We start from the raw sequence: 13,730 nt of genomic DNA on the forward strand, positions 1-13,730 counted from the left end.
TCCAGAATCTTTTTCAATGGGCAACACAAGTCTTCTGAACCAGTTCTTAGCATCACCTAGAATTTTCACACATCTGTGACTCTTCATCCTAGCCCTGAAGTAGTTAGAGAGTCCTAGGTGAAACCATCCTATGCAGAAAAAAAATTTTTGCAGTGTTTTGTTTGGAAATTTCTTTGTTCTAAGACTATGTGAAATTCACCTCTTTTTAGCAGAACTTAAAACCTATATAATACCTATCAGTGCAGGCTACTTAGTATCCAGAAATATTACTTATTTTGGACTTTGGCCAGGTTGGGTAGTGCTGAAAGTAACTGAGTGTCAAGTGTGGTTGGAATTAAAATTTTGACCCTTTTATGTACCCTTAGAAGGAATCTAACGTTAGTATTTGATTCTGAAAACCAGTTTTGAACTTGGTCAGTTTGATGGCTACAATCTATTGTTTATTTATCGATGATCCGTAAAGCATCTTAAAAGTTAGCATTTTAGAACTTTATCATATCACTTTTTAAGGAAATAAAACAAGTTTCTGCTTGGTTCAATGATGCGCCTTTAGTCTCAGCTACTTGGGAGGATCACTTGAGGCCAGGAGTTCAAGGCAGCCGTATGCTATGATCATGCCTGTGAATAACCACTGTGTTCCAGCCTGGTAATGTAGCAAGACCCAGTCTCTTAAAAAAAAAAAAAAAAGGAAATAAAACAATTTCTAGCAAGGCATTTGTTTTTCTGAGAATATCTAAAAATACAAATATAGCTCAAAGAGGGAGACTTTTGTTGATACAAGTATTGTTTTCAAATACCTAATAGGAAATTTACCATTTTAACAATTTTTTAAGTATATAGTTAAGTGGTGTTCTGATTGCTGTACATTCACATTGTTGTGTAACCATTACCACCATCCATCTGAAGAATTTTTCTCATCTTCTGAAACTAAAACTGTACCCATTAAATGATGACTCCCCTTTGTTACCAGACCTCGGTAACCACCATTTTACTTTATGTCACTATGAATTCAATTGCTCTAGGTACCTCATATAAATGGAATCATACCGTATGTCCTTTTGATGGGCTTATTTCACTTAGCATAATGTCTTTAAGGTTTTTTCATGCTATAGCATGTGTCAGTTTCCTTCCTTATTAAGGCTGAATAATATTCCATTGTTTACATGTACCAAATTTTGTTCATCCATTCATCATTGATGAGCACTTGAGTTGCCTCCATTTTTTGGCCCTTGTAAACAATGTTGCTATGAACATGAGTGTACAAATGTCTGTTTGAATCCCTGCTTATTGCTCTTTAGTAGAACTATGATTTATTTAGACCTGTATTATCTGTTTTCTTATTTAAAACACTATAATGTGTTCCTTGTTTTATTATTTTCTTGTTCAATAGCTTGTTTTGGGTGCCATTTCCTCTATTTTAGTAAAGCTTTTCCATATAAACCTGTCTTCTTTCTTTAAGATCGTAGAGCAGGTATTGAAAATATGAGGGATTTGAGGAATAATGTATTAAGGGCTTAAGCTCTCTGGTAGAAGATGTACAACTTTAGGGTTTATGCATTTCTCTCCCACCCACCTCCCACCCTAATCACTTTTTTGCTTTTTTCCTATGTCCAAGTTGCCACATCGTATCTTGTGTGTGTGTGTGTGTGTGTTTATGTATGAGTGACAGAGTCTTGCTCTGTTGCCCAGGCTGGAGTGTAGAGGCGTAATCTCAGCTCACTACAACCTCCGCCTCCTGAGTTCAAGCAATTCTTCTGCCTTAGCCTCCCAAGTAGCTGGGATTACAGGCGCCTGCCACCACACCTGGCTAATTTTTTGTATTTTTAATAGAGACAGAGTTTCACCATGTTGGCCAGGCTGGTCTTGAACTCCTGACCTCAGGTGATCCAGCCGCCTTGGCCTCCCAAAGTGTTGGGATTATAGGCGTGAGCCACCAGGCCTGGCCTCCATATCATATTCTTAGAATATCATGGTAGTCTACTGGCTTAGTAATCAGTTACTATAGTACAGTAGAGTTAAAAAATTAATTTTAGTGCCCATGATAGTTTAAGAACTTTACTTAAAGATAGGAGAGCTTAATTTTAATTGGAAAAAACAGTTTGCTGATATTATTTAGTCTTCACAGCTGGTATTAAGCTATATATCTGTTTTCAACACCAGACTTTCTCATGCTCTGGAGCTGGGCTATTCGATACAGTAGCCACTAGCCACATGTGGCTATGTAAATTAAAATTAATTACAATTAAATTAAAATTTCAGTTTCTCAGTTGCACTAGCTACATTTCAGGTACTCAATAGCTGCGTATAGCTAATGATCACCGTATTGGGCAGCTCTGACACAGAAATTTGATCTGATTATTCAGCTTCAAAGTATGAATATTTTATTCTTTTTTCCATCTTGACAGTCTTTCTCTTTTCTATCCTTCAAAAGCCTGTGAAATTTATTCTGTATATTTAGGGAAGCCCAACCTGTTTATAAAACATTTTGAGAATGCTTAACTTTTAAGAGTTAAATTAAGGTGTGAGATTTAGTAGAAATCGTGTGTGTTACAAGGGTAAAGGAAAAATTTTCATTGATTTGTGTTGAGATTGTGCTAAACGATGAGCTCCTGAAGATAGTACAAGTGAAAAACAAGTGGCTCTGGCTTAGAAAAGGGAAGTATATCTATTTAGTCTAAACTGAAGGCAGAGAAAGATACGGCAGTTGAATTAAGGGACTCTTTGGTGAGTCATAGTCATTACCTTTGATAATAATTATGCTGTTTTGTGTTCTGATAGGCTCAGAAACTGCGTAGGTCAACAGTTTTCGTAGTGTTAAATTTTAAAATTGGTGTTACTATACCTGAAAAGTTAATTATTTTATATATGCTACGAATTTATGATTAGAACGTAATTCTTAATTGTTCTTACAAAGCCTATCAAGTATTATTTGCTAGACAAAAATTCTTGAGTTTAAACCCACTAATTTTTATTCCATCCACCCAAAACTCTGACTTCCTAATCACAACTAGGAATTATACATTTCTGGTAATTTAGTTTTAACCATTTTATTATCCTAATAATTCTGTGTTTACAAGATATAGAACTTTCTGCATCGATGGAAGTGTATTTAAATTGTATAGTAGTAGAAAATATAGCATTACAATTTGATAAATGTAAAGCATAAATCAGAGCCTTATAAGTTTCATGATCAAAGAGCTAGTTTGTAATTTTGTGACTATATTGTCCTCACTAGTAGTTCAGTAATTGGCCCAGGAGATGCATCTAAGTTAGACAAGGCAGTGCTGTCTATTTTGTAGGCACTTCGCATTTGTTAGCTATAAGAATACAGTGATACTAGCAGTTGGTTTGCAGCATTAGAGATGTATGTGAAGGTGGAGATTAAAATGCACGTTAAATTGTTAATGCTGACTGGAAGGAAAAAGATTGTTTTGCATTTTAATATTTGTAATTTATATAAAGCTTTTTAAAAGTTACACAATAAAGAATTACCCCCTTTATTCCATTTGGTTACATGTGTACTCGTGTATATATTTTTTAATTTTGCCTCTGGTAACTTTGCTATGTTAGAAACAAATCAAATATTTATTAGATTACATTATAAATGTTGAACTGGGCCACAAAAGTGGGTTTCTTTTATTAAGCTTGATAGGATGAAGATGTGAGAATGAATTGTAAGCTTGAAGTAAAAATTGCTTAAATTCTTTTTCCAAGAAGAAAGGCTGTGTTGTTTGGTAATAGTCAGGGACTGACTGAGCATTTTGGCTGTATTCCGAATTCTGCCACTGACTCACTGTGTTTTTTGGCAAGTAACTTATCCTCACTGAAACAAGTTCTTGATTCTTTACTTCTCTGTGTGTAAAGTTAGCATAATAATATTGTGCTAACCTCAGATGGGTTGTGTAATGGTTTCCCACTTTAGAACTTTCCAGCATAAAAATAGTATGGATTTTCAGTGCCTTGCTTTTTAAAATAATTATTTCTAAATTGTCGTTTATTAGGTAAGTATGTTAGACAATTTAAATGCAAAACAAAACTCATACTTTTCAAAATATAGCAAACCTTATAAAGTTTTAGTTCTATATAACATTTTAAGGACCATACCCTATAAAGTATTAATAACTATTTTATTCATTTATTTTAGTGTCAGAAAAAAGAAGAATTTATTGAAAGAATTCAAGGTTTAGATTTTGATACAAAAGCAGCGGTTGCCGCACATATTCAAGAGGTAATGACCTATATACAATTTTACGTGCTATTTATGAAGCTTGTGGTGTGTTTATCTCCTAAAATACTTAAAAGTCATAGAATAAGCAAGAACAAATCGACAAATATAGATGGACCCTGCTTTTATACAAATTGTCTTCTCTTTAGAGATAGTTCCTTGCACTTGGCACACTGTTAACTACAAATATACTGTTGCCTTTATTCTATGGTGACATAGGCAGAAAGTGTTATTTGAGGAATGAGGTATATGTCTTTGTTAGAATGGATAACAAAGCAGTAAATGGAAACAGCAGAAAGTGGAACAGTGCTTGTAATTCAAAACGATAGTGAGGTAAGATGACAAGCTTAGTATTGTCATTCTAGTGATTTTCTTTTGAATGAATAGACAGCATAATTTTTATTCAAAGATATTACTTGAATTATAAACACATTAATGATTTGTAGCATTCATATAAAAACTTAAGTCTAGGGCATATTGTGCAGTGTCAAATAATTGAAATTGAAATTTGTTAAGATTCATTTTAAAAGCTGCTGTTTCTGTATCTGTCTATTCTTGGGCTTTTAATCTTATAAAGACATTTTAGAATTAGTATGTTAAATTTTACATGTTGATTAGAAAAGGGAAAAGAAAATTTTTTAATAGTGAAAATTGGTAGTATTTAAAATATCTTTGTTTAGAAGACTTTTGTGTTCCATAGGACATCTTTTCTCTTATTTAGCATTTGTAAAGCCCAGATTTCTTATCAGTAACATTATTATCAATAATAAGTGTATTAGTACTTTACAAGATGTAGTTTTGTTGGTAGTCTCCCATTATAGAGACATTTTTGCTTTATGCTAGTTATATGGATTTGTTTTATTCTGAATAAATGCTAAGTATTGCAAGTTACTGAATTTGCCACCATCCTCGGAAGTGTAGTTATTTTTGCTGTTTGTTTTGAAAGTTAAAGCAAATTACTAGAATTACAGTGAGAAATGGAAGGCACTCATATAACCTTTCCATTCTTTTCAAGATCTTTATATTGGTAATCCTTTCTCCTAAGCTTCTGTGACAGTGTCATCTTCAGAATCTATAAAGACCTAGATATTCAGTAACAACAATGCAATAACATATATCCTACAAGATTAAAAACCTTTTGCTCTTGAATTCAAGTATAATAAATTAAAAGTCTTATCTACAAAATTCAGTTGATTTTGTTAAAGAAGTCGTCAGGATATATCAACATTACTTACCTTTAAGAATGCCTTGAGTTAAATATTAATATTTTATTTTTGTTGACTAGAAAATGAATATTAATTCATTTAAGGTTTAGATTTAGTTAAAACAATTTTTATTTGTAGTGTTTTCATCATTAATTTCAAATGTTCTGCTTTTAACGTCATACTGGCTTTTCATATTTTATATGGGTTATATAATACTTGAGCTAATATTGTACTATGGTGAAATAGATTTTTAAGTATTAGCCACTTTTTTGGTTGTTTATTTTGGTTACTTTTCTAAAGGTAACTCATAATCAGGAAAATGTGTTTGACCTGCAATGGATGGAAGTGACTGATATGTCGCAGGAGGACATAGAACCACTCTTGAAAAATATGGCATTGCATCTAAAAAGACTTATAGATGAGAGAGATGAACATTCAGAGGTTTGTAAATTTCTTTCAGTATATTGTGAAAGTTTGCTTTCCAAAAAAGAAAATAGTAGCTTTAGGAAGTTTTCAGAAACGATACTATTTCTCAGAGACAGGTAATACAGGAGTGTCTTTTTTTGTGTGGAACGCATGAACCTGAAAGGATGTATAAGAACCCCAAATTGCTAGTAAAGAGATTGCAGTTAGGTTTTCTCTTCTCCTTTTCTTTTAAATTAGTATTATTCTGATTTTGTTCCTGTGTGTTTTTCAAGTCATCCCCACAGCTTTGGCAACAATACAAAAGTGTGAAACTGAAAATATAGTTGATGTAAGTGGAAAAATCATTGCCGTGAAGCATAAGAATTTGCTTAAGGCTAATTTCTTAGTTTTATTGCCACATGTTGAGGTTGGAAAAGTAAGTTTTAATTAAAGGAGAATAACAGGTGTTCTGAATAAAATGTCCCACAAAAGGTCTCAAATGAGGTGTGATTTTAAAAAGAGAATTAAGTCCGTTAAAACAGAACTTTGCTTTTTAAAAAGAGTAACAGTGTACCAAGTTTTCTATCTGCACTGTCTGAAAGCAGTTTATAGTTTTAAAGAGTCTAGACTTTAGTGCATGTGGTGGTGGATAATATTTTCTTAATAGTAGAGCAAAGTACTTTGCCATTCTGCAGAATATATAGCTTTTATCAGTTTCATTTACATACGAGAGACAGTTCTGAGCTTATTTATAGAGAATTTGTATCAATACTCTTGAGACCAATGAAAGACTACATAGAGAAAATTCCTAAAGATTTTTTTCAGAATAAAACTTTCTTGTCTCTCTAGGGGTTAGTCAGTTCTGATGTGAATTTTCAATTTTTCTTCAGGCATTAAACAAAAAGAAAATATACGAAATAAACATTTTTAGTGCAACAATTAAATTTTTTAAAAAGCTAGGACATTGAGACCAAAGGAAGGAAAGAATAAATTGGAAAGCATTCCTACTATGCATCAAATTTATCCTGAGATACTTAGATCATTTCATTTTCAATCAGATTTTTTAACTATATGCTATCTTTTTTTAGTGTCTTTTTACTGATTTATGCATTTCCTAGAACATTTATTTATTTGCATTTCACGTTGTTAAAGGTATTGCAATAAGGCATCCTCTAGCTTCTGAGGAATTATTCTGAAAAATCTATACTTTGGTTTTATTTTATTATATTTTACTTCTTTGAGTTTTTGAGATGGAGTCTGGCTCTGTCGCACAGGCTGGAGTGCAGTGGCGTGATCTCGGCTCACTGCAACCTCCACCTCCCAGGTTCAAGCAATTCTCCTGCCTCAGCCTCCCAAGTAGCTGAGATTACAGGCATGCGCCACCACGCACGGCTAATTTTTGTATTTTCAGTAGAGACAGGGTTTGGCCATGTTGGCCAGGCTGGTCTCTAACTCCTGACCTCAGGTAATCCTCCCTCCTCGGTCTTCCAAAGTGCTGGGATTACAGGTGTGAGCCACTGCACCTGGCCTATACTTTGGTTTTATATGACTGATGGGCACGTATAAAATGTTTGATCTCAGGCTGGGCATCTCAAAAAAAAAAAAGTTTGATCCCATTTAAATGAATTGATTAATATGGGGTGAACAGAATACTTATCATTACATGACTCTGGTGAACTAAAAGGAATATGAAACACTATATAGAATGATTGTTTGAAAAACCTTTTAAAATATGTTATCCTGCCAATTAAGCATTTTTGTTGAATTTGTTTTTCAAATAAGGAAGAAAAAGTGGTCATACTCTTCTGTCTCAGATACTTGGGAAACAACTTGCTAGCTGGGAGAGGGTGGGGGAGAGATATCCAATTATCTGGGAAATTTTTTTCCCTCAATTTGGGCTACCAGTAGACTAACTTGAAAAGGTCATTTAAAAAATTGTGAAAAATGTTAGACAAATGTAAAGGTAGTATGTAAATGTAATTCTTTGTCATTCAGTTAGATTGAAACAAGTTCTTAGCGTTTCTCTTTAACTTTTTTTATTTTGATTAGCTTTTGTTATAATTTTTTCACTTCAGTCTAAAAAGTATATAATTTGGTCACCCTTTTTAACATTTTCGTATTCTTAATGCTATAGAACAAGTATGTCTTCAGTCCTCTCCTTTTACTAAAAACCAAATAGGAGATATTTAATGAATTTAAGATTTCTTTATTATCACTATTTATTTTATGCCAGACTTTGCGCTGTAAGTTTAACACATACTGTTGTATTAAATCTGCATGAAAACCCCATTTTATAGATGAAGATACTCAAGCCCCAAGTAGTTACGTAACTTGCCAGATTTAACTCCGCTGCCCGTGGTTAGAAACAATACTGTAATAACTTTGCCTAAATCCATGATTGTACTGAGCACATCTCTAATTTCTTTTCCTTAATAATGAGTTCTACAAGTAGAATTAATAGGTCACCTATTTTTTTTTTGTCGTTAGCATTGATGTATCTTTTTATGTTCATTCTTCAGTATATATTAAGAAACGCCTGGTTTTTGCAAGGCCTTGTGCTTGGGAGCAAAAAACTGACAAACTATTTCAAAAAAGAAACAAAGATTGTTATAGTCTAATAAGGAAGTTATTTTAATAAAATAATTATAATACAATTTTGAAAGTGATAAGTACAAAAATGATGTATATCATTTTTATATATATTCCTATAGCGTATAGTATATATTCCTATATATATTCTTATATATATGCTACAGGAATGGGAGGGCATATGAAATTAGTTATGCTTTAAAAACATTTCCCGTCAGATTATTTTGTTTGTTTTTGCGTCAGACTATTTTGAAAATGTATAGGAAGGCTTGAACTCAAGAAGTTACTGCCATTAGAGAAATGTCAAAATATCTAAATAATCTTTAATGGAAAATACTCTGGAAACTCTTAACTTTTAAAATACCAGGTTTCTTTTTTTCTTTTTAATATTTTGTAATATGTCGTTCATTGACTTCTGGAAGCTCTTGATAGATATCTCCGTTTCACCACCTACTAAGTTCAAATGTAGTATCTGTCTTCTGTATTTTCTACTGTTCTTAATTTTGTCAATTGCTTAATTGAATATTTTTGAGCACCCATTTTTGTGTAAAATACTATGCTAGATAAAATTAGAAATTGAGAGATACAAAGGAGGTGTAAGAAAGATTGTATCTGGTTTATTGAGAAAACTACATTATTTGTAAGTACAAAATATGAGCTAGCATATAATTAAGTGCTAGTTTATTTGTGCATGAGACAAATATTAAATACTACTCTCTGTCAGCTTTGTTAGAGTCAGGAGATGTCAGAAAGCAAGATTAAAGATAATTGAGACAGTAAGAAAATATACAAATAAAAGTTGACTCCAAGTACATGGAGCCTGGGTTACCTTGGAGATTAATAACACTATTCACATAGAGATAGGGAAGTTGTGATGAGCATGCTGATAGAGGGATAGAATTGAATAGTGTCCTTGGAAATAGGAACCATCCTTCAAAAAGTGGATTGTGATTTTTTTTTCCCCTGGATTGAAGAAACTTGTATATCTTTGAAGAACATAGAGAAAAAAGCCAATTAGAAGAAAGAAATTGAAATGTTTAAGTAAGGAATATCTGTTAGGAGCAGAAAAATGCATAAGAAGAAAGGAGTTAATCCCAGGTGGTTTTGTTTCTTTGGCAAATTGGAGGAGAGGTCATTTATTGGAAGTAATGATAGCAGTTTGCAGTTGGAGGCTTAAGTGAGAAAAGGTAATACATTTACATAGTCATCATAGGGAAATTTGAAAGGAAATCAGCAAGATTTCAATAAAAGGATAGATGGGCAGTAGAAACAGTTTGATTGAAAATGGATAGCAAGATCTGTAGTAGGACTGTGTAACTTCTTGTTTTTCTGTTAGGGCTTTATCATCTTGGAGCAAAAATAGAGAAAACTGATGGTGGGTCAGGAAGATAACAGTGTTAGAGTCAAACTTGAATTTGAATCTCTGCTATCCGTATCATTGGTTGGGTGACTTTGGTTAAGTTATTTAATCCATATGAACCTAAGTTTTATCATGTCTAAAACTGGTGTAATACCTCTATTGCAAATTATAGTATTGGATGAGATCTTGTTGGAAAATCCCTCAGAAGTTCTATAAATGTTAATTCCTTTTTCTTTTTCTGCAAAGAGTGAGTCAGTAACAGCACAGTAAGGATGACATTTAAGGGCCTAATTATAATTCCAGGCTGAGTGGGAACTCTAAAGTAGCCAGGAATAATCTCTTGGACTGAGTAAAAGCGAGGAGGAATTGAGTGATTAAAGGTTCAGGAGTAGATACGGTGACATAGGAAAATGATAGTAAAGGAGGCATGCTACAATAGAAGAATTGCTTCGTTTGCTGGAGAAAACTGAATGTATTGAATAAGGAGTGGACATGAAATTAGTAGGGAGAAAAAGAAAAGGGAAGTAACATTCTGAGGTTCATCAACAGATATACTAGAATCGGAAAGCAATAGTTACTGGCAAGAAGGTAAGACAGACCTTGATACAGGTGCTGAAATGTATCGTGAGGATAAAGAAATGAATTCTGGTAGATGTTAAAAAAAAAAAGTAATGATTCAAGGAAGGGAGATAAGACTTGGCGATGAGAAATAAAGCAAGGATGCTTATTTCATGATCCCAAGGTGGTAACCCCACCCATTCTTTCTAGAATAGTAGTACAGCTGAAATTGCTATATAAGACAGTTTATTTGCCTGAGAAGTTTGAAAGAAAAACCTGAGAAATTGGTTTAGAGCAAGAGAATTTACAGATAACAAAAGGAAAATTAGGGGAATGGAGGAATAGGTACATAAAGCCCTGAAAGTTTAGATTTAGGAAAATGAAAGGGAGGCTTGTGTCCCATGGAGGGGAAAGAAAGAGAGAAAGGAGAGAGAGGAGAGAGAGGGAGAGAGAGAGAGAGAGGGAGGGAGGGAGGAAGGAAGGAAGGGAGGGAGGAAGGAAGGGAGGGAGGGAGGGAAGGGAAGGAAGGGAGGGAGGGAGGGAAGGGAAAGAAGGAAGGAATCTTTGAGATGGGAAGCAGAAGGAAGGAAGGAATCTATCTTTGAGATAGGAAGCAGATTGGAACTACTATTAGAGCATAAGATGTGGAGTTAGACTGGCCTGGAGTCATGGCATATTAGCTAGTTGTGTGATTATGGAGAAATCAATCACTGTGCCTCAGTTACTTACTGCAGAGTAAAGAGATTGAGCTAAACCTTTGAGGTATTGTTAGGACCCTCCAAGAACCCTGTTCATAATTCAAGAACAGTGCTGTCCAATTCTGCAGTGATGGCAAGATTGTATTTCTGGGCTGTCCAAGATTGTATTTCTGGGCTGTCCCAGTGCATACAGTAATGGCTGTGTGCACTTGAAATGTGGCTAGTGTGACTAAGGAACTGAATTTTATTTTATTTTTTTGAGATGAAGTCTCACTCTGTCATCCAGGCTCGAGTGCAGTGGAGCAATCTTGGCTCATTGTAACCTCCTGCCTCAGCCTCCCGGGTAGCTGAGATTACAGGTACGCACCACCATGCCCAGCTAATTTTTTTGTATTTTTAGTACATGTGGGATTTCACCATGTTGGTCAGGCTGGTCTTGAACTCCTGACCTCAAATGATCTGCCCTCCTCAGCCTCCCTAAGTGCTGTGATTACAGGTGTGAGCCACTGTGCCCGGCCCGGAACTGAATTTTTAACTTAAAAAATTTTTAATTAAATAGCCACCTATGCTACTGGCTATTATATTGGACAACATAGTTCTGGCCAAATCACTTTTGGGTTTATTTCTTTTCTATGTCAACAGGTCTTTTATGCCTTTCCAACATTGGCTGTCTAATCTAATCATTTTCATCATAATTGATTTCTTTTGTTAAAAAAACTAGGAAGGGAAAAATAGTAAAGACATGGAATGAACCCAAATGCCCTCAATGATAGATTGGATAAAGAAACTGTGTTACATATAAACCATGGGATACTATGCAGCCATAAAAAGGAATGAGATCATGTCCTTTGCAGGGACATGGATGAAGCTGGAAGCCATTATCCTCAGCAAACTAATGCAGGGACAGAAAAGCAAACACCACAGGTTTTCACTTAGAAGTGGAAGCTGAACAATGAGAACACATGGACACAGGGAGGGGCACAGCACTCCCTGGAGCCTGTCAGGGGAGGCCAGGTGGGGAAAACATTAGGGAAAAGAGCTAATGCATGCTGGGCTTAATACCTAGGTGATAGGTGCAGCAGACTACCATGGCACACATTTACCTACGTAACAAACATGCATACCCTGCATGTGTACCCCAGAACTTTAAAAATAAATAAATAAAAAGAAAAAAACTAGGAAGGGAAAAACATTATTATCTTGTTTAGTGTCATTTGCTAAGTAGCTCATGCATGAACTGTTGAATGAAACTTTTAAGAATGACAACTAAATATGATAGTTAAGATGTTTTTGACCAGTGAATTGTTTTTGGTATTGTAGTACAATTCTTAGACCTAGTGGATTGTGTCGATGTGTTTAGTTTGCTAATATGTAGAATACTGAAAGTGATTCTGTGTGTATTTGTAGACTATCGTGGAACTCTCTGAAGAGCGAGATGGTCTTCATTTTCTACCCCATGCCACTTCATCTGCACAGTCACCCTGTGGTTCTCCAGGCATGAAGCGAACAGAAAGTCGACAACATCTGTCAGTGGAACTGGCAGATGCTAAAGCCAAGATAAGAAGGCTTAGGCAGGAATTGTAAGTTGCTGATTTTTGAGGTTCATTGAATTTATATGGTCCCAAAGGTGATCTAAACAATATTTTTAAGCTTATGGAAATATTGCTAGCTTGTGTCAGTGTTTTCACAAGTATGTGTCAAAATGAGAAAAATAAGGAGGTTGGCATAAGATTTTCCTATTGTTAAATCTAAACAGTTTAAAGGATGCCTTTTATTCTGGATTTATGGCCTTTCTAGCCTTCTAGTATGTATTTTTTTTAAATAAAATAATGTATGCTTTTAAATAAAATAATGTCCTCATTTGGCAAATTTGGGCTCTTAATTTTTTGTCTTTACATTCCTTGAAATCCAAATTACTAGGAACTACTGATGGAGATCAATAAGTCTAACTCTTTTAAAATTAATGTTTTGCACCTATTCTCCCCCCCAAAATTTAATGTTTTAAAAGACTGAGTTCTTTGCATTTTACTGTTACCAAAAAATAGTTTCGTGTATGTATCTTGCATTGAAATGCCTGAGTTACGTACTTAGTAAAGGTTAAATACAGTCATGTGCCACGTAACGATGTTTCAGTTAACAATGGACCACATATATGACGGTGGTCCTGTCAGATTACAATGGTGCTGAAAAATCCCTATCATCTAGTAACGCCTTGATGTTCCTGACCCTGTGTATGCCTAGGCTAGTGCGTGTCTTAGTTTTTAACAAAAAAGTTTAAAAGTAAAAAAAGAAAAATGCTTATAGAGTAAGGATATAGGCCAGGCGCGGTGGTTCACACCAGTAATCCCAGCATTTTGGGAGGCTGATGCGGGCGGATTGCCTGAGGTCAGGAGTTCAAGACCAGTCTGGCCAACATGGTGAAACCCCATCTCTACTAGAAAATGCAAAAAAATTATCCGGGCATGGTGGGGTGCACCTGTAATCCCAGCTACTTGGGAGGCTGAGGCAGGGGAATTGCTTGAACCAGGGAGGTGGAGGTTGCAGTGAGCCGAGATGGTGACAGTGCACTCCAGCCTGGGCGACAGAGCAAGACTCTTGTCTCAAAAAAAGAAAATAAAAAAGCATGAGGATATAAAGAAAGAAAATATTTTTGTACAGTTGTACAATGTGTTTATGTTTTAAACTAAACG

At 34.7% G+C, this 13,730-nt stretch overlaps 1 protein-coding gene across 12 annotated transcripts in view; it reads left to right on the forward strand.

The window, feature by feature from the left end:
* The window catches only part of CCDC88A (coiled-coil domain containing 88A), a 225,316-nt gene that overhangs the window by 143,729 nt on the left and 67,857 nt on the right, over window positions 1-13,730 (forward strand). For all 12 annotated transcript variants that reach the window (XM_058429136.1, XM_058429135.1, XM_058429137.1 and 9 more), the window contains exons 6-8: window positions 4,145-4,228; window positions 5,731-5,871; window positions 12,448-12,620. In XM_058429136.1, coding sequence (XP_058285119.1) covers window positions 4,145-4,228; window positions 5,731-5,871; window positions 12,448-12,620 — 398 coding nt within the window. The remainder of the gene's footprint in view (window positions 1-4,144; window positions 4,229-5,730; window positions 5,872-12,447; window positions 12,621-13,730) is intronic.

Source organism: Hylobates moloch, unplaced genomic scaffold, assembly GCF_009828535.3.
Source record: "Hylobates moloch isolate HMO894 unplaced genomic scaffold, HMol_V3 SCAFFOLD_15, whole genome shotgun sequence".
NCBI classification, from domain to species: domain Eukaryota; kingdom Metazoa; phylum Chordata; class Mammalia; order Primates; family Hylobatidae; genus Hylobates; species Hylobates moloch.